Genomic DNA, 23,343 nt, shown 5'->3' on the forward strand with positions numbered 1-23,343 from the left:
AAAACTACAGCAACCAAGACAGTGTGGTACTGACATAAAGACATATAACACCAATGGAATAGAATAGAGAGCCCAGAAATAAACTTTCACATATATGGTCAAATGATTTTTGACAAGGGTGCCAAGACCATCCAAAAAGGAAAGGACACTCTTTTCAACAAATGGTGCTGGGAAAACTGGATCTCCACATGCAAAAGACTGAGGCTAAACCAATACTTTATACCATATATAGAAATTAACTCAACATGGATCCAGACCTAAAGCTAAAACTATAAAACTTTAACTATGTAACTAAAACTATAGAAGCTAAGACTATAAAACTCAGAAGAAAACAGAGGAAAAGCTTCAAAACATTAGATTTGGCAATGACTTCTTGGCTGTGACACCAAAAACACAGTCAACAAAAGAAAAATATATATAAATTGGACTTTGTCAAAATTGAAAACATTTGTGTATCAAAGGACACCATCAACAGAGTGAAAAGGCCCCATTCCCATGGAACGTGAGAAAATATTTGCAAATCATGTATCTGATAAGGGATTAATATCCAGAATATATATGGAACTCCTAAACCTCAACAGCAAAAAACAACTCAATTCAAAAATGGGTAAAGTAACACAAAAAAACTAATTAGAAAACATATATGCATCCTTATGTTCATTTCCACACTATTTACAATAACCAAGATATTGGAACAAACTAAGTGCCCATCGATGGATGAATGGATAAAGAAAATGTTTTATACATATGTATTTATACATACACACACACACACACACACACTGAGTACAACTCAGCCATAAAAAAGAATGAAGTCCTGCCATTTGAGACAACATAAATGGATATGAGAGTGTTATGCTATGTCAAATAAGTCAGATGGAAAAAAACAAATACCATATGATTTTGCTCATATGTGGAACCTAAAAATAAGAACAAACAAAATAAAATAAAAACTCATCGATACAGAGAATAGATTAGTGGTTACCAGAGGGAAAAGGGGTTGGGGGTGGACAAAATGGGTGAAGGGGTCAACTGTATGGTGATGGATGGTAACTAGACTTGTGTTGGTGATCACTCTGCAGTGTACACAGATGTTGAACTACAATGCTGTACGCTTGAAACTTACATTTAAAAAAAATAAAATGGGCAAAGGACCCAAACAGATATCTCTCCAAAGAAAACATACAAATGGCCAACATGTGCATGAAAAGATGTTCAACATCACTAATCATTAGGGAAATGCAAATCAAAACCACAATGAGATACCACCTCACACCCACAAGGATGGCTATAATCAAAAAGCCATAAAATAAAAAGTATTGGTGAGGATGTGAAAAAGTTGGAACCTTTGTGCACTGTTGGCGGGAATGTACAGCCGCTGTGGAAAACAGTGTGGCGGTTCCTCAAAAAATTAAACACAGGATGGCCACATGATTCAGCAATCCCGCTTTTGGGTATACACCCCCCAAGAAAATGGGAGCAGGGATTCGAACAGATATTTGTACAGCCATGTTCAGAGCAGCATTATTCACAATGGCCAAAAGGTGGAAGCAACCCAAGTGTCCAATGAAGAATAAATGGATAAACAAATGTGGTCCATCCATACAATGAAATATTATTCAACCTTAAAAAGGAAGGAAATTCTGACATATGCTACACCACGGACAAACCTTGAGGACATTATGCTAAGTGAAATAAGCCAGTCACAAAAGGACAAATATTACGAGTCAGTCCATTTACATGAGGTCCCTAGAGTAGTCAAATTCATAGAGACAGAAAGTGTTTAATATGGGAACAGAGTTTCGGTTTTGCAAGATGAAAAGAGTTCCAGAGATGGATGGTAGGGACAGTAGCACCACAATGTGAATGTACTTAATGCCCCCGAACTGTACACTTAAAAATGGTTAAGATGGTAAACCATTACGTATATTTTCCCACTTCATTTATTTACTTATTTGGCCACGTCACGCGACTTGCGGGATCCTAGTTCCCTGACCAAGGATCAAACCCGGGTCCGGGCAGTGAAAGTGCTGAGTCCTAACCACTGGACCGCCAGGAAATTCCCTCCCACAATTTTTAAAAAGGAAAAATACAAAAAGAAAATTAGCATTTCACTCCTATGGAATTCCTGCCAAAAACACACCACCTTAACCCAATGGCAAGAAAACAGACAAACCGCCCTGAATGACATTCCACAAAAAGACTGAGCAGTTCTCTTCAAGAGGTGAAGGTCGTGGACGATGAGGAAACCCTGAGCATCATGGATTGGAGGAGACTGAGGTGACCCAACGACTAAGTGCAACGTGGGAGCCTGGACAGAACCTGGGCCCAAAAAAGGTCACTGAGGGACATCTGGGGACATCCAAACGCAGACTCGAGTCTAGTTAATAGACCTGTGACAATACTGCTGTCCTGGTCCTGTGACACGTTCATGGTGAGAGGCTATGGAAACTGTACTGTCTTTGCAACTTCCCACTAAATCTAAAACTCTCTCAAAAGAAAAAGTGAAAAGAAATGAATATCCCCCCCCCAATAAAACTGAACAGACAATTCCTAAACTGTTTCTTGGCATCTGTCACATGTCAAGCCAGGGCACATGGGTGCAAGTGTAAGACCCTGCCCCATGCGGCACCCTGATGCCCACCGGCATGAGGCTAAGCGCTTAGGGTGGGCATGTCATCTGATCTGTACAACTCTACACATGGGAAACTGAGGTACAGAGGAGGAGTCATTTGAGGGAAGCCGGCAGAGGCAGGGCTTTGAGCCCCAATAATAGCCACTTAGACTTGCAGGGTGGGAGGGTCGCCATGGGGCGGGCTCTTGGGCACAAGTGACCCCCAGAAGGCCCCTGCTACTGACCCTCAGGGCTCCTCCCTCTGCATCTGCTGAGCCAGCAGGGATGAAATTAGCATCTCCCTGGCACCTCGGCTGCTGGGCCCATAAATCACTCCCGAGGCTGTGCATTGATTCTGTGACGATTTAATGAGCTGCTCCCATCCTAATTACAGCTATCAAAGCCCTCCTGCTCGGAAGGACAGAAGGGATCAAGACAACACAATGCTCACGGGTACAAAAGGACCCATGGAGGAGGGCCGCAGGAGTTTGTCTCTTCTGAACTTGATCACTGAACTTGATCTCAATGTGAGAGAGGCTCCTTAGCCGGCAGGGCATGGACACAGCAGCCCCCTGGACATTCCGGCAGGGCGGACAGATCTCGGTCTTTGTGGGGCACGCTCCACCTCCCCATGTCCCCAGCCCGAGGACTGGCCAGCCCTGGGCACTCTGCCTGGCTGGGCTGACACTTCCTCCCTGAGATTTCCAGGCGAATGACCAGCTGGCATGCACCCACCCACCCTCCGCGCCCAGGTGAGCTGTTGTCAGATGCACGGAGGAAAAGGGAAGTGCTTTGGGTTTTCTGTTTTCAATTCTCATCAAAGTTTTGAGACATAAACAATTTCTTTTATTATTGAAAAAAAAAAAGTGTGGCAGAGTGCATCCCTGCAACCCCAGCTGGCAGTGAAGGGCAGCCCTCAAAAGCTCTCACAGGGCTTCTCCCCTCATGAGCGTCCTTGCGGGAGCAGGGCAACTCAGGAGGGACCACCGAGCTCCCAGGCTGGATCCAGGAACAGAGGCTCAAACGCTCAACAGCCAACAAGGGAAAAGATCTGTCCTTCACAGCAGAGACTGACCCCTCTGGATAGAATGCTGTGCCCCGGCTTTGGGGTGAAACCCCCGTGACTAGTGGGGTGTCAGGATGGGACCACCTGACAGAGAAGGAAGTTCACATATGAAATTAGGACTCAAAGTCTCTTCTCTGCTGCAGAAATGCCTTTCCTCATTACGGGGACCACCAGAGCATAAAGTGAAAGCTATTTAATATAAACCTCCCCCATCCCCACCCCGGGGAATCAGATTCCTGATTCTTGGGTGAAAGAACTTCTGCCAAGTCAGCAAGTCCTGGTCTGTAAGGAGTCAGCGTGCATTCCCTCAGCACCCACCACCCCTTGGGGATGCCTGCCCTGGTCCCCTCCCAGGGGACTAGTCCACCCCAGACCCCTGCATCCCCTGCCCTCACTCTCCCCAGGCCTGTGCCCATATGGTGGCTGGAGGGATCCTTGCTAAACCTACATCGCACATCACTGCCCTGCTCATAACCTTTCTGGAGCACCCCACCACCCCAGAATCAGACTCCGACCCCTCACGGGGGCCCATGACACATCACCCATGGAGCTCGGCCAGGTCAGGCTCTCCCCAACAACAGGCCTCACATCCCCCAATCCCATGGCTCACCCTTGTGCCCTGGGGCTCAGCCCAAACACCACCTCCACCAAAGGGCCCCCCTACTCCCATCCCATTTCACTCTCTCAGAGCCATGACCTTGGGGCCAGGGACCAGCTGGCTGTTGGCATGGTGTCCCCCCTGGGGCAGGGGCTCCTGGTGACTTGTTCTGCAAGGTGTCCCCAGGGCCCAGCACAAAGTAGGTGCTCAATAAATACTGACTGAAGGATTAGACTTTCCAGTCCAAACCCTGGCCACTGCAGGGAGACCTCATTGGGGGACCCGGTGCTTCCTACGTTGCCCAGCCCAGGGTACCTGCAGGGCCGAACAGGCACCACGCTGCGCCAGGCCCGCCCTCCGGAGCCCACAGGGCTCTGCCAGTCCACTCCAGACCCCTGCGTAGTCAACACAAACTCCAAGTTTCTCCCTAAAACTGTTCAGAAAACTGTAGCTCTGGGAAAATCCCACTACCCACCTGGCTCTGTAGCCACTCGGCACCTGGTACACATTCCCAGATGGAAAACGGGACCCCACGCCACATTCCCACTACTTAAGGGGAGAAGCCTGACTGTGTGGTGGGAAACTGGCCCTTTTAAAGGACACATGCACCCAGAAGATCCTAAAATGAACTAGAGAGAGGCCTGCCCTCGGGGGGGCACAGTCCAGTATCTGCTTAGTGCCTGCAGAAAACCCACTCTGTGCCTGCTGAGTGTCTGCTGTGTCCACTCCATGTCTGCTGCCAAGTGCCTGCTGAGCACCTGCTGCCTACACCCTGTGTGCCTGCTGAATGCCTGCTGTGCACCCACCAATGGTCCGCTCTGTGTCTGCTGAGCACTTGCCGGGTATACTGTGTACCTGCTGAGCAGGAGCCGAGCGTCTGCTGAATGCCTGCCATTTGCCCACCCAGTGCCGCTGAGTGCCGCCGCGCGTTCACTGTGCACACGCCTCCAGAATCTTAGCAGCAGCAAGCACGCAGCGAGCATCTATGTGCGAGCCCCATTCCGGACACGCTACCTGGGTTAACCCGTCTATGTCTCACCACAATCCTATGAGGCAGACACCACTGTGACCACCGCTTCACGGAGAGGGAGAGGAGCCCAGAGGGGACTCCCAGGTCTAAACTCACTCAGGAGGAAGCAAGGAGAAGCCCAGCAGCATGGTCCCAAGCTGGGTACCAGGTGCTACAGAACCCCCTGACCCCGCCCCACCACCCCAAGCACTTTCTCCCCTCCATGCCCATCTGAGAACCCTGAGGAGGAAGCCCCAGCCGCGCCTCACTTCCATCTGGCAAATAATAAATATTGACTCTCTCTGAATCCTTGGCCCGAAGAGGCAAGCAGTGGCTTCCTTGTTTGCGCACCTGGACCCCCATCCGGCCAGCGGCACCAGAGCCACCCCTGGCCAGGGCAGGGCACACCCACCTCTGCTCTGGGGTAGAGCTGGACATGGTGGAGGGAGGGAGGTTAGGAGAGGGGGTCAGAGATGCCCCAGCCAGAAATGGGGGCCAATCCATCCTACAAGCTCCAAGATGAGGTGAGACTCTCCCATCCCCACCCCTTTCTCACTGGTTCCCCCACCTCGCTCTCCTTCCTGTTCACCTCTGAATAAACCCTGTCATTACTACCTCTGAAATGTCCCGAATCGGCCTTCCCTCTGTCCTCACCGTGGCTGAGCCCAAGGTGCTACAGTCCCCTCCCTGCTGCAGGGGGCTCAGAGACAGACACACAGGGGGGGCAGGCACAGAGAGGAACACAATGAACGCCTGATTTGCAAAACACCAGGGATGACCGCCATGGTCATCAACAGAGTATATGAATCGAAGCTCAGCCTCCAACAGGGTCCCTCATGGCTGCATTAAGAAAAATGTGGGCCCCAGATTCAGACACAGGGTTGATCCCAGCACCTCCACACACAGCAAACCACGTGACCTGTCATGCCTTGGTTTCTCATCTGTGAACCAGGGGAAGCAACAGGCTCTTTCTCGGGGTGACCGCCACAACTTGCCGGGTGTACGCACCTGGGCTCTAGCAAGTATGGCCCCTGCCACTCCCGCACCTTCGTGTCACTCACGTCACCATCCTGCTGGAACCTTCCATGACACCCCATGGCCCACAAACAGGGCCTGGCCTAGGGCCCTCCATCACCCGCCCCGCCTCCCTCCCCAGTCCTCTGCCCGTGCAGTCTATGCTCCTCAAGCCCTTCCCTCCACGCACAGGGTTCCAGCAGCCTGGAAGGCTCTGCCCCACCCCGACCAGCTGGCCAACTCCCAGAGCTGCATGAGACAGGGGAAAACGTGTGGTGGCCTGGGTCTGTCAAATGGGGTCAAATCCCAGCTCTCCCACCTCGAATGTTCTGTGACATTTGCTCTCTGAGCCGTGGTTTCCCCCTCAGTAAACCCAGAAGGATGCCATCAGCTGCCTGGGGTGTTGTCATGTCGCCAGGCTCAAAGTCTGCGCCTCAAGGAACCGGGGGCCTCTACCGACCCCTTCTCGCCTGCACAATCCTGGCACGCGGGGGAGCACAGGAGCAGGACTTCTCAGCCTCGGCACCCACCGACATCAGGGGCCTCGTGCACACTGCAGGGTGTTGAGCTGCATCCCTGGTCTCCATTCACCAGATGCCAGGAACACCCACCGCCCTAAGTCATGACAACCCAAGATGTCCCCAGATGTTGCCAAATGCCCGCAGAGGCAGAACCGGCCGGGGTGAGCACCCTGCAGCACCCATTTCTGACACTTCCCCACCACTGCACACGGGCCGGTCTCTCCCCAGGCCAGGCCCCACCCCTGACATCCGCATGGCATCTTCCAGAGGGTCCCCGTTAAAAAAGAAATCCCCAGCACCAAGGACTCTGAATCCCAACCCCTGAGGCGCCGGTGCCCTGTCTCAGGGAACAGCACGGAAGGGAGCCTGGACCACTGAGCTGAAACCAGAAGCTCCCGGCGCCGAGAGCGGCAGAGGAGGCCCAGCACTCAGCCTTCGGGACGCCCACAACGGCCCAATTCTGACCCAGAGTAACCTAAGTAACCCCGAGCAGAACCAGAAGGCCCACTGCATGGCCAAGAGTCACCTGGCACTGTGCCCCCGGGCCAGCATTGGGGACAGGGACAGCAGAACCCTCCCTGGTGGTACGGACCAACAATGACCACCAGGCCACCAACCAAGGGCCAGACAGCCCACTTACCCCTCTGACGGAGGCCAACCCTATCCCTCCACCTGGCCACAGCCCTGGTGACCCCGGTGTCCAGGCCTCCCAGCAAGGCCCACATGGCAGGGTCCTCGGATCCCCACTCAGAACTCAAGTCCCCACCCAGACCTCCAGAAGCAGGATCTTGGGGGAGCCCAGAGTCTGCACCCTTTAGTTCCGAGGTGGTTCAGAGACCCCCAAGAGTGACAAAACCACTGCCCACCATCCTCCCAACCTTCCTTGTTGCTCTTGGTCAGTGGGGCTCAAACTGTGGGTGACAGCCATTGGCCCAGGGCCAGCAAACTCCTGTAAAGAGCCAGATGGTAGATATCTCCACCTCTTTATGCCATCAGATCTCTGTGGCAATGACTCAACTGCCACAGACAAGGCATAAATGAATGGGCGTGGCTGTGTTCTAATAAACCTTTATTTACAAAAAACAGGTGTAGCTTACTGAGCCCTGGATTACTGGGTTATGAAACCAATTCAGTGGGTCCCTGGCATTTTATAATAAACAGAAGGGAACCAATTATATCAACTTTGCACACACACAGGGAGGGCTGGACTCCTTGGAGAAAACTGTTTCAATTGTATGTTTGTTGGTGGCTGCTGCTATGTCACGAAACACAAATTTCTAACAGTGGGTCACAGTCAAGGAAATGAGAAGGCGGCCTTGGAACTAAGCCCTCAGCTTCCATGCCTGTCCCTCAGCCAGTGACACCCTCCCCTCACCCAGCCATAGACACCCCCTGGTTCCACACCGACTGCAGGTCCAGGAAGCCCCCCTGGATTCCCCAGAGCAGGTGGGCCCCAGCACCGCACACCCTGAGCACCGGCCACCACCTAGTGAATCAATATGCCTGGCAATTCCACTCCCGGGCATGTGCCCACAAGGTGAAATCAGGGGCTTGTGCAAACACCTGCACACACATGTTCACAGCAGCACCATTCATGACAGTGAGAAAGTGGAAACAGGCCATATACCCATCAACAGGTAACAGATAAACTAAATGTGGTCCATCCACACAACGGAATATTATTTGGCCACAAAAAGGAATGACACTCTGACACATGCTACAAAGTGGATGAACCTCACAAACATCATGCTGAGTGAAAGAAGCCAAACACAAAAGGTCACATGTTGTATGGACCCATTTACATGAAATGTCCAGACACGCCAATCCATAGAGACAGAAAGTAGATTAGTGGTTGCCAGGAGATGGGGGAGGGGAGGATAGGGAGTGACTGCTAATGGGGATGGGATTTCCTTCTGGGGTGATGGAAGTGTTCTGGAACTAGACAGAGGTGATGGTTGTACAACACTGTGAATGTGCTAAATGCCACCGAAATGTGTATTAAAATGGTTCATTTTATGTGAATTTCATGTCAATTTTTTAAAGGCTTTTTTCAAAAAAAGGTCACTCAGCATGGTTCTGAGGCCCGGGCTGGCCATGAGCTTTAGGAGGGTTCTCTACACAGGACCCCAGGCTGGCAGGGCCACGCAGCAGTTCCCTGTGGGAACAGAACCAGGGCTCTCCAAGAAAGCCTCTTTCCAAATGACAACTGGACCAAAGAACCAAGAAGCGTGTCCCGTGCCAGCCACAGAGACTTCGGCACCCAGCCTGATCTAGACCATGGCTTTTATGGGGAAAAGAGCCATGGGCCATGCACAAAGGTGCGTGTGATGGTGTCTCAAGGCTGCCGCCTCCAAGACGAGGACAATTAGCGACAGGAAATATGGAGTCCAGGGCCCAAGTCATGGGAGAAACAGGGGCGTGGTTGGAGAAACTGAGTCACGGTTCGGAAAAACCAAGGCCCCCGTGAGGCCAAGCAGGCTCTGGCGAGCTACTGAAGGTTCTAGTTTGTGTTCTTATTTCCTTGTTTCGGACACAGCGCGTGTGCTCATCCCAGAGCTGAACGTCAGTTCTGCCTCTTCCCAGCTGGGATGCGGCTCTGGGCCTCAGCTTCCCCATTGGCACAATGGCAAAGATGACACCTCCTCTCCGGTGGGGGAGGGGCTGAGCAACAAGAATGGGGTTGAGTGAAAGCCACACGGTGCCCAGCAGGGAGCAGGACCCAGGAGTGCAAAGGACAAACTTTACCCCCCACCCCACTGTGACCATACTCTGGGTCAGCTCCTGACAACAAGATGCCCCCTCCTGCCCCAGGGCCCTTGCTCTAGCTGCTGTTTCTCAGGCTTGTTCACCATCACCACCAGGCCCAGTACAGAGCGAGAGTCCCTACCTAGTTCCTGACAATGGGTGTGTGACGGGTCCACTCAAGGCCTCGAGGGGAACATGACCTGCCAGAGAAGGCCAGATGTGCACATCTGCAGACAACCCTCAGGCCCACCGCCCCGAAGCGGGTTCCGCATGGTACTTGGACTCTGCAGGCTCTGTCTCAGCCCAGGGGAGAGTGTCCCAGGGCTGCCATCACAAATGACCACCAAAGTGGGGGGGGGGTGGATAAAACAACACAAATTTATTTTTGCACAGCTCGGGGGGCCAGACATCTAAAATCGAGGTGTCGGCAGGGCCACATTCCCTCTGGAGGCCCTAGGGGAGGATCCTCCCTTGCCTCTTCCAGCTTCTGGGGGCTCCACGCATCCCTGGCTCGTGGCTGCAACACTCCAATCTCTGCCTCCATCATACATGGCCTCTCATATGTGAGTCCGGGTCCTCTCTTTTCGTGAGGACGCCAGTCATCTGACCACCCTAAATCCAGGACAACCTCATCTTGAGATCCTTACCCTACTCACATCTGCAGAGACCTTTTTTCCAAAAAAGGTCAGAGTCACAGGTTCTGGGAGTCAGGATGTGGGCATATCTTCTTCGGGGCCCCCATTCAACCTATTATTGGGTGTGACAGATCACAAGCTGGAGAACACTGAGACTGCTGGGGCTTTCTGGAGGTGGGGTATGGTGTACCCCATCCTCTCAACAGAGCAGCTCGGTGAGTCCTGCGTGCATATGTGTGTGTCAAGGCTGCAGATGGCACCAGACACTTGAAGCAGCCGGCACAGAGGCAAATGGTGCCAAAGCCCAGGATGGAGGCCAGGACTGGGGGCGGCCTCCACGCTCAGCTAACCCGAGCCCCCGCTGCGCGGTGCCTGCGGCCCAGAGGCCTGTTTTCCAACAGCCTGTGCAGAGCCACCCCCGTCACAGGGTAGGGTCGGGAGAACACCCTCCTTCAGTGCAGCCAGAGCCGGCAGCCCTGGCTGGGCCACCGTGGACTGCTTTGCACACGGCCTTTTTCTGGCCCAGGTGCTGCTCCCTGGGATGCTCAGTGATCAGTTACAGGCAGAGCCTCCTGTGCTCTGAGCCCCTGGCAAGTGGGTGACACGCCCCCATCTCTTCCCCTCACCTCCCACAACCGATCCACCCACACGTCCAGTCACCTCTGCTGCCAAAATATCACCAAAATCCACCGCTCTGGTCACTGCCACGGCCACCTCCCTGCTCAAGCCACCTTCTCCATTCCCCAACCGGGATGCTACAGCGGCCTCACACCATCTGCCTGCTTCCCTTCTTACCCCGTTGCCCACTCAGCTCACAGCCATCTTTGTAAGACACGAAGCGTCCTTGAATGATTAAATGGAGAGTTACCATTTGAGGGTTACCAGCAATTCCACTCCTCGGCATATACACCCAAGGGAAAGGAAGACCTGCATCCACACAAGCGCTTGGACACAAACGTCCACGGCAGCCAAAAAGGTGGAAACAACCCGAGTGTCCACGGATGAACAAATGGATACGCGAAATGCAATGTATCCACACAATGGAGTATTATTCAGCCTTAAAGGGTAATGAAGTAATGGACAGTGGTGGCTACACGACACTATAAAAGTACTTAATACCACTGATCTGTACACTTATCAATGGTTAGGATGGTAAATTAGGGACTTCCCTGGTGGTCCAGGGTAAGACTCTGAGCTCCCAATGCAGGGGGCCTGGGTTTGATCCCTGGTCAGGGAATTAGATCCCGCATGCCACAACTAAGAAGTCCGCATGCCGCAACTAAAGATCCCACGTGTCGCCACGAAGATACTGAGTGCCGCATCTAAGACCTGGCACAGCCAAAATAAATAAAATACATAAATGTTAAAAAAAAAAAGGTGGTAAACTGTATGTTTTGTATATTTTACCACAATTCTTAATAAAGAAAGGAAGGACTGATACACCCTACGATATGGATGAACCTCGGAAACATCACGCTGAGTAAAAAAAGTCAGACATAAAAAGCTACGTGTTATATGATTCCATTTATATGAAATGTCCAGAACAGGCAAATCCACAGGGACAGAAAGTAGATTAGTGGTTGCCAGGAGTGTGGGAGGGGGAATGGGGAGTGACTGCTAAGGGGACGGGGTTTCCTTCTGGGGTGATGGAAATGTTCTAAAATTGACTGGTGATGGTTGCACAACTCTGTGAATATGCTAAAAACCACTGGATGGTACACTTTATTTATTTTTATTGGCCGTGCCGCGTGGCTTGCGGGATCTTAGTTCCCCGACCAGGGATTCAACCTGTGCCCCCTGCAGTGGAAACTCAGAGTCTTAACCACTGGACCACCAGGGAAGTCCCTAGATGGTACACTTTTTTTTTTTTTGGCTGCGTTGGGTCTTCGTTGCTGCATGCAGGCTTTCTCTCTAGTTGCGGTGAGTGGGGGCTACTCTTCATTGAGGTGCGCTGGCTTCTCTTGTTGCGGAGCACGGGCTCTAGGCACACGGGCTTCAGTAGTTGTGGTGCGTGGGCTCAGTAGTTGTGGCTCGCGGGCTCTAGAGTGCATGCTCAGTAGTTGTGGTGCACAGACTTAGTTGCTCCGCGGCGTGTGGGATCTTCCTGGGGCCAGGGCTGTCCCCTACATTGGCAGGCGGATTCTTAACCACTGTGCCACCAGGGAAGTCCCAGTACACTTTAAATGAGTGGTTTGAATGTATTGGGAATGATAGCTCAATAAAGCTATCACAAAAACAAGCAAAGGATCAGACCACTGACCATCACAAACCCCCCAGGGCCCCTCCCTCAGGGGCCAGCCGCATCTCTCCTCTCTCTCTCTCAATATGCCAGCCCCAACCTCGCCAAGCCCTTCCCACCTTGGGGCCTCTGCACCTGCCTCCCTCACAAGGGACACCCTTCCCTGGCATGGGGTGGGGTGGGGCCTCTGTCTCACTGTCCAGGCGTCAGCCTCCCGCCCTAGCCAGTCCTAGCACATTGCTTTGCTTCTTCTCTCTGAGAGCATCTGCCTCATTTATCTGTAGCAATTCTCTCCTGTCCCCGCTAAAACCATGCCGGCTCCCCAAGAGCATGGTCCTCACATGCCTCATATGCTGCTGGCTCCCCAGTACCTAATACAGTCCCTGGGACGTGCTGGGCAAAGAAAAATGTCATTTTGTGGAATAAGCAAGCTACCCTTGCTCACAGATCAGGATTCTGAGGCCCAGAGAGGTTAAGAAACCTGCCCGAAGTCACACAGCAGAGCGCCACAGCCCTCTCTGCACATCAGGCTGCCCAAGTCTGAGGACGAGAAAGGAACATTCGTGCACTCACCTCTCTACTCTGCGACCCGAAAGTGGACGTCACACCCCATCCCCCACCCGAACTAGCCCTTGGGGTACCTGCCCCTGGGTGATGTGACAGCACGGATCTACTAATCAGGCTCAACATCTGCTGACTTTCACAAGGGAAGGCACCGCGGGTGCACCCATCACGACCAAGGACCGCGAGCAGACACACATCGACACGAGTGTCCCCGCTCGCTCCAGGAGTGGGCATGCTGACCTGTGGAATTCCCCTGAGAAGAGCAGGGACCAACTGGGCCATGTCCCACCTGTTCTCAGGTGAAACCCTGGTGTCTACCGCAGGCGGAGGCAGCGCAGAAGGCTGCAGCCACGGGAGGGTGAGCAGGAGGGGACCCTGCATCAGGCAGGTTCACTCACCTGCACCAGACACTGCTGATGTACCACGTGCCACGTGCAATAGCCGGAACAGGCTGGGAAAGAGCTTGCCCATCCTGGTCTCAGGTGCAGGCAAAGCCATCAGCCTGCCCACAGTGGCACAGCCGTACTGGTGGGTGCGGAGTTTTGAACGATCTGCCCGGGTGCAAAGCTCGCACCCCTGCCCACACAACGTTTCCTTCAAACTGAAGGTTTCTCGGCCTTGACACTGCTGACACCTGGGGCCGGATCACTGTCTATGGTGGGAGCCGTCTATGCATCGTGGGGTGTTGAGCAGCATCCCTGCTCTCTACTCACTAGATGCCAGTAGCAGCCCTTCCGCTAGTCGAGACAACCAAAAATGTCATTGCCAAATGTCCCCTGAGGACAGAATCACCCCCAATAGATAACACTGCTCTGTCTGTAAAAATCTAGTATAAGCGCACCTCCGCCCAGGGCCCAAGCCCACCCTACCTCCCCAATTCCCGAAGTAAAGGAAGGCAACAGGGAGAGGGAGGAAAGAGATGGGAAGCGGTTACCAGGGGCCAAGAGAACTGCTATCTGTGAATCTTAAAAATCTTTTCTACACCCATCAACCAATGAATGGATAAGCAAATGTGGTCCAGCCATACAAAGGAATACTACTCAGCCATAAAAAGGAAAGAAGCTTCCTGATACACGCTACAATGTAGATGAACCTTGAAGACATTAGGCTGAGCGAAAGAAGCCAGACACAAAAGGCCACATCTTGTATGATTCCATTTATATGAACTGTCCAGAACAGGTAAATCCATAAAGACAGAAAAATTGGTGGCTGCCAGGGGCTGGGGGGAGGGGCAAATGAGAAGTGATTGCTAATGGGTGCGGAGTTTCTTTGAGGAATGATGAAAACATTCTGGAATTAGACCGTGGTGATGGTTGCACAACTCTGTAAATGTACTAAAAACCACTGAATTGTACACTTTAAACAAGTGAATTATATGGTACTATCTCAATAAAGTTGTTACTTTAAAGATATCTTTCCAACAACAATTCAAAAACAAACAAACAAAAAAAGCCAATAATTCATTTCCAACCCTAAAGCAGAAACCAGGCCTCCGATCATGAAGAACTGTCATGAACCAGTGTGACCCCTTCTTCTTGTCATACCACATACATTTGACACCTACTGCATGTTAGCACACGCTACATGCTGGAGACAAGATGAAGTGGACACTCCTGCACTCAGAAGCCCTGACGTATGGGCAACACTCAAGCTACCATTCATTCATTCATTCATTCACCAACCACATCCTGAGCGAGGCCGCAAGCTGCTGGAGCAGGGATAAGCAGCACCTGGCCGACAGTGAGCACCCGACTGATACAGCTGAACAAATGCATGGAAATGAAGACACACATTCTAGTCTTAAGGTCATGATCTCAAAGAGAAACAAGCAACTAATTAAAAAATGTCACCCCAAAAGCCCACCTGAGGAATCAGAAACTGAGGCTCACAACATGGGAGGTAGATCTGCCTAGGACAGTCAGATCGGACGCCAAATCCAGAAACCAGCGAGGTGGGTGTCTGCAGCTCCCACTCAACCCCTCCCTGAGGCCCCAGGGTACAGCACAGGGGTCCCATCGCTCTGCAGGATGGAAGCAGAGATTTACTGCCACCTGTGCTAAGCATGCTCCCCTCCCTGACCCACAAGTAAGGGCTTGCTAGACACGCTCCACAAGGGAGGACACCGAGACCCAAGGAGCTTGGCACCTCACGGTGGTCGCCAGAGAACTGGGGCCCAGAAGAAGAGCCAGGACCCCCGACCTCAGCCACAACCAAGCCCCTGCTCCAGGTCTACAGCGGCTTCCCAGGTGAGGTTAGCAGGTAACCGGGCCTGCCCCTGCACACCAAAAGCACCCAGCCATCTGAAGAACTGTCCCTCCATCCTGGTCCTGAGGGGCCAGGGGCCATCTGTGGCCAGCTGTACCTTGTCCTAGTGGGAGGAACATCACCTGGTCCCCACCATATGGGCTGCATGGGGAAGGGGCAGCTGTCTGCACTTCAAGCTCCAAGACAGCCCAATCTGCCTTCCTGATCCCGCCCAGGTCCCCACAGCGGAGGCCAGACCTTTCCCTCAGGTATCCAAAAGGGAGAGATACGTATCCCATCTCAGCTCTGCAAGTGGGGGTACCTGTCCTTCCCCCAACACTCAGGCAGTGAGTGCACAGGTGACAATGATGGAGAGACACCTGTTCCTTCAGGTAGCAATGGTGTGGGGGCAGCTGTCCCCCTCAGGTACCAATGATATAGGAGCACCTATCCCCCCTCCCCAGGTAACAGTGATGCTTGCAAGCAGCACCCAGTTCACACACCTCAGTATCACTGCCCTAGGTAGCAGTGATATAAAGGCACCTATCCTCCTCAGGTAGCAGTGTGGGGACACCTTTCCCCTCTCAGGTACCAATGATGTAATGGCACCTGTTCCCCCCATGTAGTAATGATGTAGAGACCCCTGCCCCTACAGGTAACAATGATGTAATGACACCTGTCCCCCACTTCAGATAGCAATGATGCAGGGACACCTTCACCCCTTCAGGTATCGATGATGTGGGGGCACCTGTCCCGCCCACGACGCCCGGGGCGTGGGGACACCTGTCCCCTTGGGCCGAGCCAAGTCCCGCCCCCGCCGCGCGCGCCCCGCCCCCGCCGCGCGCCCCGCACCCCGTGCACGCGCCAAACACGCGCCCCCTGCCTCCCTCTCCGGCCCAGAGGGGTCGGCGCGGGCAGCCCCCTTACCCGCGCGGCCCGCGTCAGGCTCAGGTCCTTCATGACCTCCTCGAAAGCCGCCGTCTCCTCCGCTTGCTTCTGGTTGTGCAGAGCGATCTTCTCGCTGAATTTCCGCGGATTGTTCGAAGTCGCCATCTTCTCGCCGCCTCCTCCTCCTCCTCCTCCTCCACCACCTCCTCGCCCCCCCCACTCGCCGGTGCCACCACGCAAGCGCCGGCCGGACCCGCGGGCGGCGGGCAGTGCGCAGGCGCGCCGGCTGTAGTGAGAGCGGCACATGCGCACAAGAGTGGCGCGCGGCGCGGGGGCGACAGCGCATGCGCGCGCCTCGGCGGCGCGCTCAGAGGCCAGAAGGGGAGGTGGGAGAGGGAGGGTGGAGATTTCGGCGCAGTCGCAGTGAGCCGCCTCCTGGCCCGCTGGACAGCGGCCGCCTGGCTGTTGGGCAAGGGACAGGCTGGGGCGCTGGAGCTCCCAAGAGAGAGACTCCTGGACGCAAACCCTTCCAGGTCACCAAGATGGAGCCAGCACCCATCCCAAGGACAGGTAGCACTCGAGGCTGAGCCTGGGCTCGGACCAGTTCAGCTTAGACACCAGTTCAGGGCGTTGCTCATCCATGCATGCATTCATTCATTTATAGAGCACCTATGTGTGCCAAGCGTACTGGGGGAACGGCGTGAGCAAGCAGACGTGGTCCCTGCCCTCATGGGATGCACAGTCGGGGCGGGGGAATGGAACATAACCCACCAACAAATGACCCGAGAACTTTTCAGATGGAGAGAAATGTGATGTGGAAAATAAAACCAGTGATGGGCCAGGAGGAGAGTGGTGTTAGGAAGGGAGGCTCCTATGGCCAACATGGTTTTGGGGGTGCGATCAGTCCCCAGCCCAAAATCCCAGTGTCGTCCTTAACACCTTTCTTTCCCTGTTCCTATTCCCTATCCAGTTCCTATTTTCTGGATCCTTAAGCTCGGAGAACTGGAACTACAGAGCTTCAGCCTCCTCTCTGTGAATTCCTCCAGTCCAGTTTTGCCCAAGGAAGCCAGCTTTGCCATGGGGTGCTAAAGGACAGGTCTAGAAATCCCACCCAAACCCAGCAGTGAAAGGGACAGCAGAGCCTCCCCAATGATGAGGTGGGGGGGCAGGTGACCTAGGGAGGCAAGAGGGATTCTGACATCTAGTTGTCCCTCCCCAGACAGAGGGATCCCCAACCACCAATGTCAAAAGTTTGTATTCAGGAGGCTCCAGGGATTTGGGGGCATGGGCAGGGCAGAAGCCAGGAGGGGCAGCCAGGGGAATTGGGGGCATCTCTAATTGCACGACAAGCACACTTTTTTACCAGGGCAAGGGATGGCTGGAGGGGACACTGATGGAGATCATAGGGGGACACCAACATTTTCCAAACATGCTTTTATTTACATTTTACAACAGTTTAATGAAAAGTCCACATTAAATACATACACATACATAGATTTTAATTTGGAGTGTCCTGGGCACTGCCACTGCTCTATTTTATCCTTCTTGTTCATATGGTTTTGAGCACTTTCTTGGACTTCTAGCCTTTTTGCCTAGCAAGTATCTGCCCCCTATCTGGGGTGTCAACAACCAACTACCTTTCAGGGAACCCTTTCCAACTTTCAGTCCCTGGTTTGTGGTAGAGCTGGTCTCACCACTTGCTCTCCCCACAAAGTCTCCCCTTCAAATTGGAAGGCTTGGCCAATCAGCAGAGCCATTGCTCTGACCAGCACGATTGGGTCAGGGCAGGCACGTGACCCAGTTTGCCCAATGAGATGCAAGTCTGGAATTTTTGTTTGAAGCATGGGAAAGAGAAGCACCCTCTTTGTTTGGGTGGCTGCTTTGAAGGATAACACAGGTTTGCAGAGCCAGAGGTCACCACTTGAAGAGAGGTGGCCTGGGGAATTCCCTGGTGGTCTAGTGGTTAGGATTCTGTGCTTTCGCTGCCGTGGCCTAGGTTCAATCCCTGGTTAGGGAACTGTCCCAGAAGTCGCACAGTGCGTGAAGACAAAAAAAAAAAAAAGAGAGAGAGAGAGGTGGCCTGAGAGTAAACCCACACAAAGGAAAACAGAACCAAATGTAGGCAGAGACACTCTCAGCATTCCTGCATCCAGCCATACCTGAAGCTAGACACTCCTGCCTTTTCAGTTATATGAGCCAATAATTCATTCTCTTTTTTGCTGAAGTCGATTTGAAGTCCATCTTCTCTCCCTGGCACGGAGACTGAAGCTTCTGGGAGTCAGGTAAGGGACTGGACATTCTATTTATGTGACTTTTAGTCCCTGCCACCATCCTGTGAGATTGGAGAGGAAATAGTGACAGAGAGCAGGGACGGCAGCTGCCCATAACAAGTTAAGCGCCAGAGCCAGGACTGGAACTCAGGCCTGACAGCAGAGGTCGGCTTCCTTCTCTACACCAGGTTTTGTCAAGTTTAAATGAGGTTAATATATGTCAAGTGCCTGGCTCATAATAAGTGCTCAAAAAATGCTGGTTATCCTGATCACTTACATAAGGCTGCACTAAGCCGGTTTCTGCACAGAAAGATGGAGGAGAAAAGATTTGGGGGGTAGCAGGGGCCACAGCAAGAGACCATGCCCACAGGGCAGAGGTGGGGGGCCAGTGCTCGCCTTACTCACCCCCGTTTACCCCGCACCCCAGCAGCAACTCGATCCATCCTAAACCCTGGTGATGAGTCAGAGGAAGCCACAAGCCTGCTTATTGCACAATGGCCAGACGGTGACCCAAGGCCTCCTCCCACTCCACTGACCCCCAGCCCTGAGAAGGGTGAGGCCAGGGCGTCTGGTGACCCAGGCAGAACCCAACCCTGACTTTATCACTTTCTCCCTTCATCAAAGGCAGCTTCCGCCACCCAGTGTGGCCCGGGCAGGACTTCTGGAGCAGCTCATGGTCTTCGTGAAGGGGGGCGGATCTCATGCTCCCTGTGATACTCAGAAAAAAATCCAGTGGCCCGCAGGGTCCTCACACACCCTGGCGCCTCACTCCAGCCACCCTGGCTTCCTTGCTACTCCACCTCCAGGTCTTTGCATGTGCTGTTTCCTCTGCCCGCACTGCTCTCCCCCCAGATCCTTTCATGGCTGGCACCTTCTCATCTTTCAGACCTCTACTCTGGCAGACCCACCCTGAGGGCGCTATCTAAAGTGTACCCTTGAATGTTTGTCCCATGATCCAGGAACATCCCACCCTCTGAAGGCAGCTGTTTCTGGAGTACTGTCTGCTCCCCTATAGACTGAGCAGAGATCAGAAGCTGAAAGTATGTTCACCCTTCTCAGACACTCCGGGGGCTTGAATTTCCTGTGATGCAGAAAGAACACAGACACACCCAATTCCCTACTCCTAAGGCTTGTTCTCTGTTGATGGCTCTGAGCACTTTAGGCCTCATTTTATGCTCATCTGTGTTCATTCTGTTTCCCTGGATCCCCAGAGCTAACACAAGACTAGGCAGAGATGGGGAATTAGGAAGGGTTTGTTAAATGAATATGCCTGGGAAACTCCTATCTCTCCCTCAAAACCCACCTCAAATGACCCCTCCTCCAGAAAGCCATTCCTGACCCCAAAGCAGAGCTGTTCCTCCCTCTGGACTCACACAGCCCTGGGTCCTTCTCCAGCCAACCCTGACCCAAAGGGATAAGGAATATCCCATTCTCTCTCTCTCTCTTTTTTTTTTGGCTGCACTGGGTCTTCATTGCGGAGCGCAGGCTCTTTGTTGTGGCACGTGGGCTTCTCTAGTTGCAGCACACGGACTTTCTAGTTGTGGCGCAGTGTGGGCTCAGTAGTTGCGGCACGCAGGCTTAGTTGCCCGCGGCATGTGGGAATCTTAGTTCCCCGACCAGGGATCGAACCCACGTCCCCTGCATTAGAAGGCAGATTCTTTATTTTTTCTTTTTTAATATTTATTTATTTATTTGGTTGTGCTGCGTCTTAGTTGTGGCTCACAGGCTCCTTAGTTGTGGCATGCGAACTCTTAGTTGTGGCATGCATGTGGGATCTAATTCCCTGACCAGGGACTGAACCCCAGCCCCCAGCATTGGGAGCATGGAGTCAACCACTGAGCCACCAGGGAAGTCCCGGAAGGTGGATTCTTAACCACTAGACCACCAGGGAAGTCCCAGGAGTATCCCATTCTTAAATAGCTTCACTTGAGTTACAGAGCACATCCAAGTGTGAGCTAAGAGGCAAGTCCTATAAGCTACTTCTTGCTGCCTCCATGATATAGTTTTCTCTCCTCTGCTCCGTAACTCTGGCTGACTCCCTTTTTTTCTCTGCCAGCTTCCCTAGCATCCTCTCTCACCCTTCCCTTTCTCGTGTCCTCCATCCAACCTTGCTGATCCTGCATGGGCCTTTGCACAGGCTGTCTCCCTGCCTAGAATGCCCTTTCCCCTGCATCCAGGCCACAGCACCCCTCAACGTAAAGCTTCTAAATACAAGCTAAATTCAAACCTAAATTCCTGTGCGTTTCTGCGTGGCCCAGCCCTTGCCAATTCTCCAGCTGTGTGACAACAGGCAAGTGACTTCATGTCTCTGGGCCTCACTGTCCTCCCGTGTGAAATGCAGATAATGGCGCTCCGAAGAGCAGGCTGTTGGGAAGATTAAATAGATAATGCATGTAAAGCACTTAGCTCAGCGCCTGCTTCCTCGCAAGCACTCAATAACTGTTAGGGAAGCAAAACCCTACATCGAGATGTTAGTTTTCATGGCTTGCTTTTCTGCACTGCCTTATATGGAATCTTAGTCAATCCAGGGTACCCACATTGCATGAAGGTGAACTCGGGCCATTTGGAGCTGGAAGGCAAAGAGGAAAACCATCCAGGGCCCGTCTTTGACTTCCAAACCAGGCCCTCATCAGACAGAGTTTTGAAAGGCAAAGCAAGAACCAGGTTTGATTATGAAGCGAAAGGGAAGAACCCGATGGGAGCCATAAACACCAGACATGGAGCTCACTCCTTACGACCGAATAAGAGGTTAGATGAGGACCCAGGCCCCTCAGCCCCCCACCGCAGGCTGAGTGTGGGGTGGAAGGTGGGATGGGGCGGACTGCCGGACTGCCAAGGAGGCTGAAGTTGAGGGGGCAGGGACCCGGGGGGATGGATCTAGGGTATGGTGGGACAGAGCCAGCCATCCAGTCCCCACCACAACCACCACCACGCTGACGGGACATCTGGGGCAGGCCTTCCAGTGACACCAGAATGCCCTGAGACTTGGCTGAGCTCCAGCTAAACTGCCTCACAGAGACCCCCCTACCCACTGTCCAAAAGCCCAGGACACTTACAGCCCCAATCTACTCCACAATAAAAGAGAAGGATTCCCCAACCTCTAGGGGGCAGTGGCTGCAGAAGAGATACAGCTGGCTTTTCTTTTTGGTGGCCCAGCATCTGGAGGCTGGGGAGTCCCCATAGTGGGAATTCAGCCTCCCCACTGACAACAGAGGCTCCAAAGCCAATGGTGTGATCAAATTATGGGCCTCAGTTCCCCTTTGTTTCTGTGTCCCACCCTTTGCCACACCACTGTGCATTCTTCCTGCATAAGGTAGGGGATATTTCCCCAGCCCTGATTTTGAGCACATCATTTGCTTTGGCCAAAGGAATATGGGTAGAAGCAACAGCACAAGAGTTCCGAATCTGGACCTTAGGAAGCCTCATGTGATCCCACTTGTCCTCTGGCACCATTGTAGGAGGAGAACATAGGTTGACTAGCTGCTGGTCCCAGGAAGATGCAAGGCAGGTGGACCTGAAGTTCCTGGTTACTCCACAGTCTTGCACCTAGAAGCAGAGCTGCTCAGCCAAGGGAAGCCTAGAACAGATACCCCACCCCAGCTGAGTCACAGACACGTGAAAAATATTTTTGCGTGCCATTGAGACTTGGGGTTGCTTGTTACACAGCAGCAGCAGCTGACTAATACACTGAGGTACTAACTTTCCCCACTCCCTAGGGCATTGGAGTGGGACATGGGCTGGGCCAACAGGATGTTTCCAAGTGATGCAAAGAAACAGCGTTGGGGCAGGAGCATGTGGTTTCCAGGGGCAGCTATGGCGGAGTACCAATGGCAGTGCCAGTTGAGGCATCTGGATTCTGTGGTGGTGGCAGGAGTGACCTCACCAACCAGTTCCCTGGCATGATTTCAGCTAATCACCCTAGCCTCCTTGATTTCTACCACTTTCTGAGCCTGGTTTTCCAGCCTTCCTGCCACTTTTGTGAGGAACTGAACAGACTTCCAATGCACGTTTTTGCTATTTAATTTGGCCGGTGTTTCTGCTGCTTGCAAATTAAAACCTTGACTTACGTAAGATGGGGAAACCCCAGCATCTGTTACATTTATATTATAATTTTGGAACTGTTTGGGTTACAATTAGCAGAATATCTGACCACTAGTATCTTAAGTGGCACAGACATTGTGATTTTTCATAAAAAGGAGTCTGGAGGTAAGAGGTTCCAGGGTGGGACTGGTGCCCCCATGGTTTCAGGGCTCTGGGAGGCAGCATCTCTGTGCCTGTCTTAACTTGCTCCTCATGGCCACAAGATGGCTACAGAAGCTCCTGGCATCATGTCCTCATAGGAAACAGTAAGGGAGGGAAGGGGGCAATAAAACCTTTCCTGTGTCCAGAAACCCCTACCCCAGACCTCCCCTTACAACTTGCTGGCCAGAACTGGGAAATGTGCCCAGATCGAGAAAACCCCCCACAAAAGACGTTGCCAAGAATGGCTCAGCCAAATCCTAAATTAATCCCCGAGGCTGGGCACCAAACCATGGCTCTGTTGGTGAGGAGGGTGAAATGATCGCCGGGATGGCAACAAGCAGGGTCAGCCACAAGAATTAAGCTGGGCGCTTTATTGTGGGCAGGAGCACGGCTTCGTGGCCCTCTTGCCCTTGGGGTCTTCAGGCCAATGATGCCCACGGATGCTGGAGTGGATGAGACTCTGCTCCCACCACCCCACCCCAAAAGCTGTCATTTGTGCAACAAGCATTCAGGCTGTGCCTCCTGGGATACATGGCCAGGTGCCCCTAATAAAACTGGTGCGCCGAGGCTCCACCATGAGAAGCAAAAGCTCCAGGGCCCGTGAGAACAGAGAGGCTGGAGCTGCATTCTCAGAGATGAAGCCAGGGGCGGGTTTCCAAGCTGGCCAGGTCTGGGGCAGATTCCCACCTCACAC

The 23,343-nt window shown here is 52.9% G+C and overlaps 1 protein-coding gene across 12 annotated transcripts in view; it reads right to left on the bottom strand.

Annotated features, from left to right (window-relative positions):
* The window catches only part of CRTC1 (CREB regulated transcription coactivator 1), a 73,712-nt gene extending 57,364 nt beyond the window's left edge, over nucleotides 1-16,348 (bottom strand). For 6 of the 12 annotated variants that reach the window (XM_082381340.1, XM_082381339.1, XM_082381335.1 and 3 more), the window contains exon 1: nucleotides 16,177-16,347. In XM_082381340.1, the coding sequence (XP_082237466.1) occupies nucleotides 16,177-16,302 (126 nt within the window). In that variant the 5' untranslated portion in view covers nucleotides 16,303-16,347. Of the gene's footprint in view, nucleotides 1-16,176 lie in introns of all 12 variants that reach the window. The other 6 variants (XM_082381336.1, XM_082381345.1, XM_082381346.1 and 3 more) reach the window with 3 other exon arrangements.
* Between the last annotated feature and the right edge of the window lie 6,995 nt (nucleotides 16,349-23,343).

The sequence above is a fragment of the Balaenoptera borealis genome, assembly GCF_965194805.1.
Source record: "Balaenoptera borealis genome assembly, chromosome: 2".
NCBI lineage: Eukaryota > Metazoa > Chordata > Mammalia > Artiodactyla > Balaenopteridae > Balaenoptera > Balaenoptera borealis.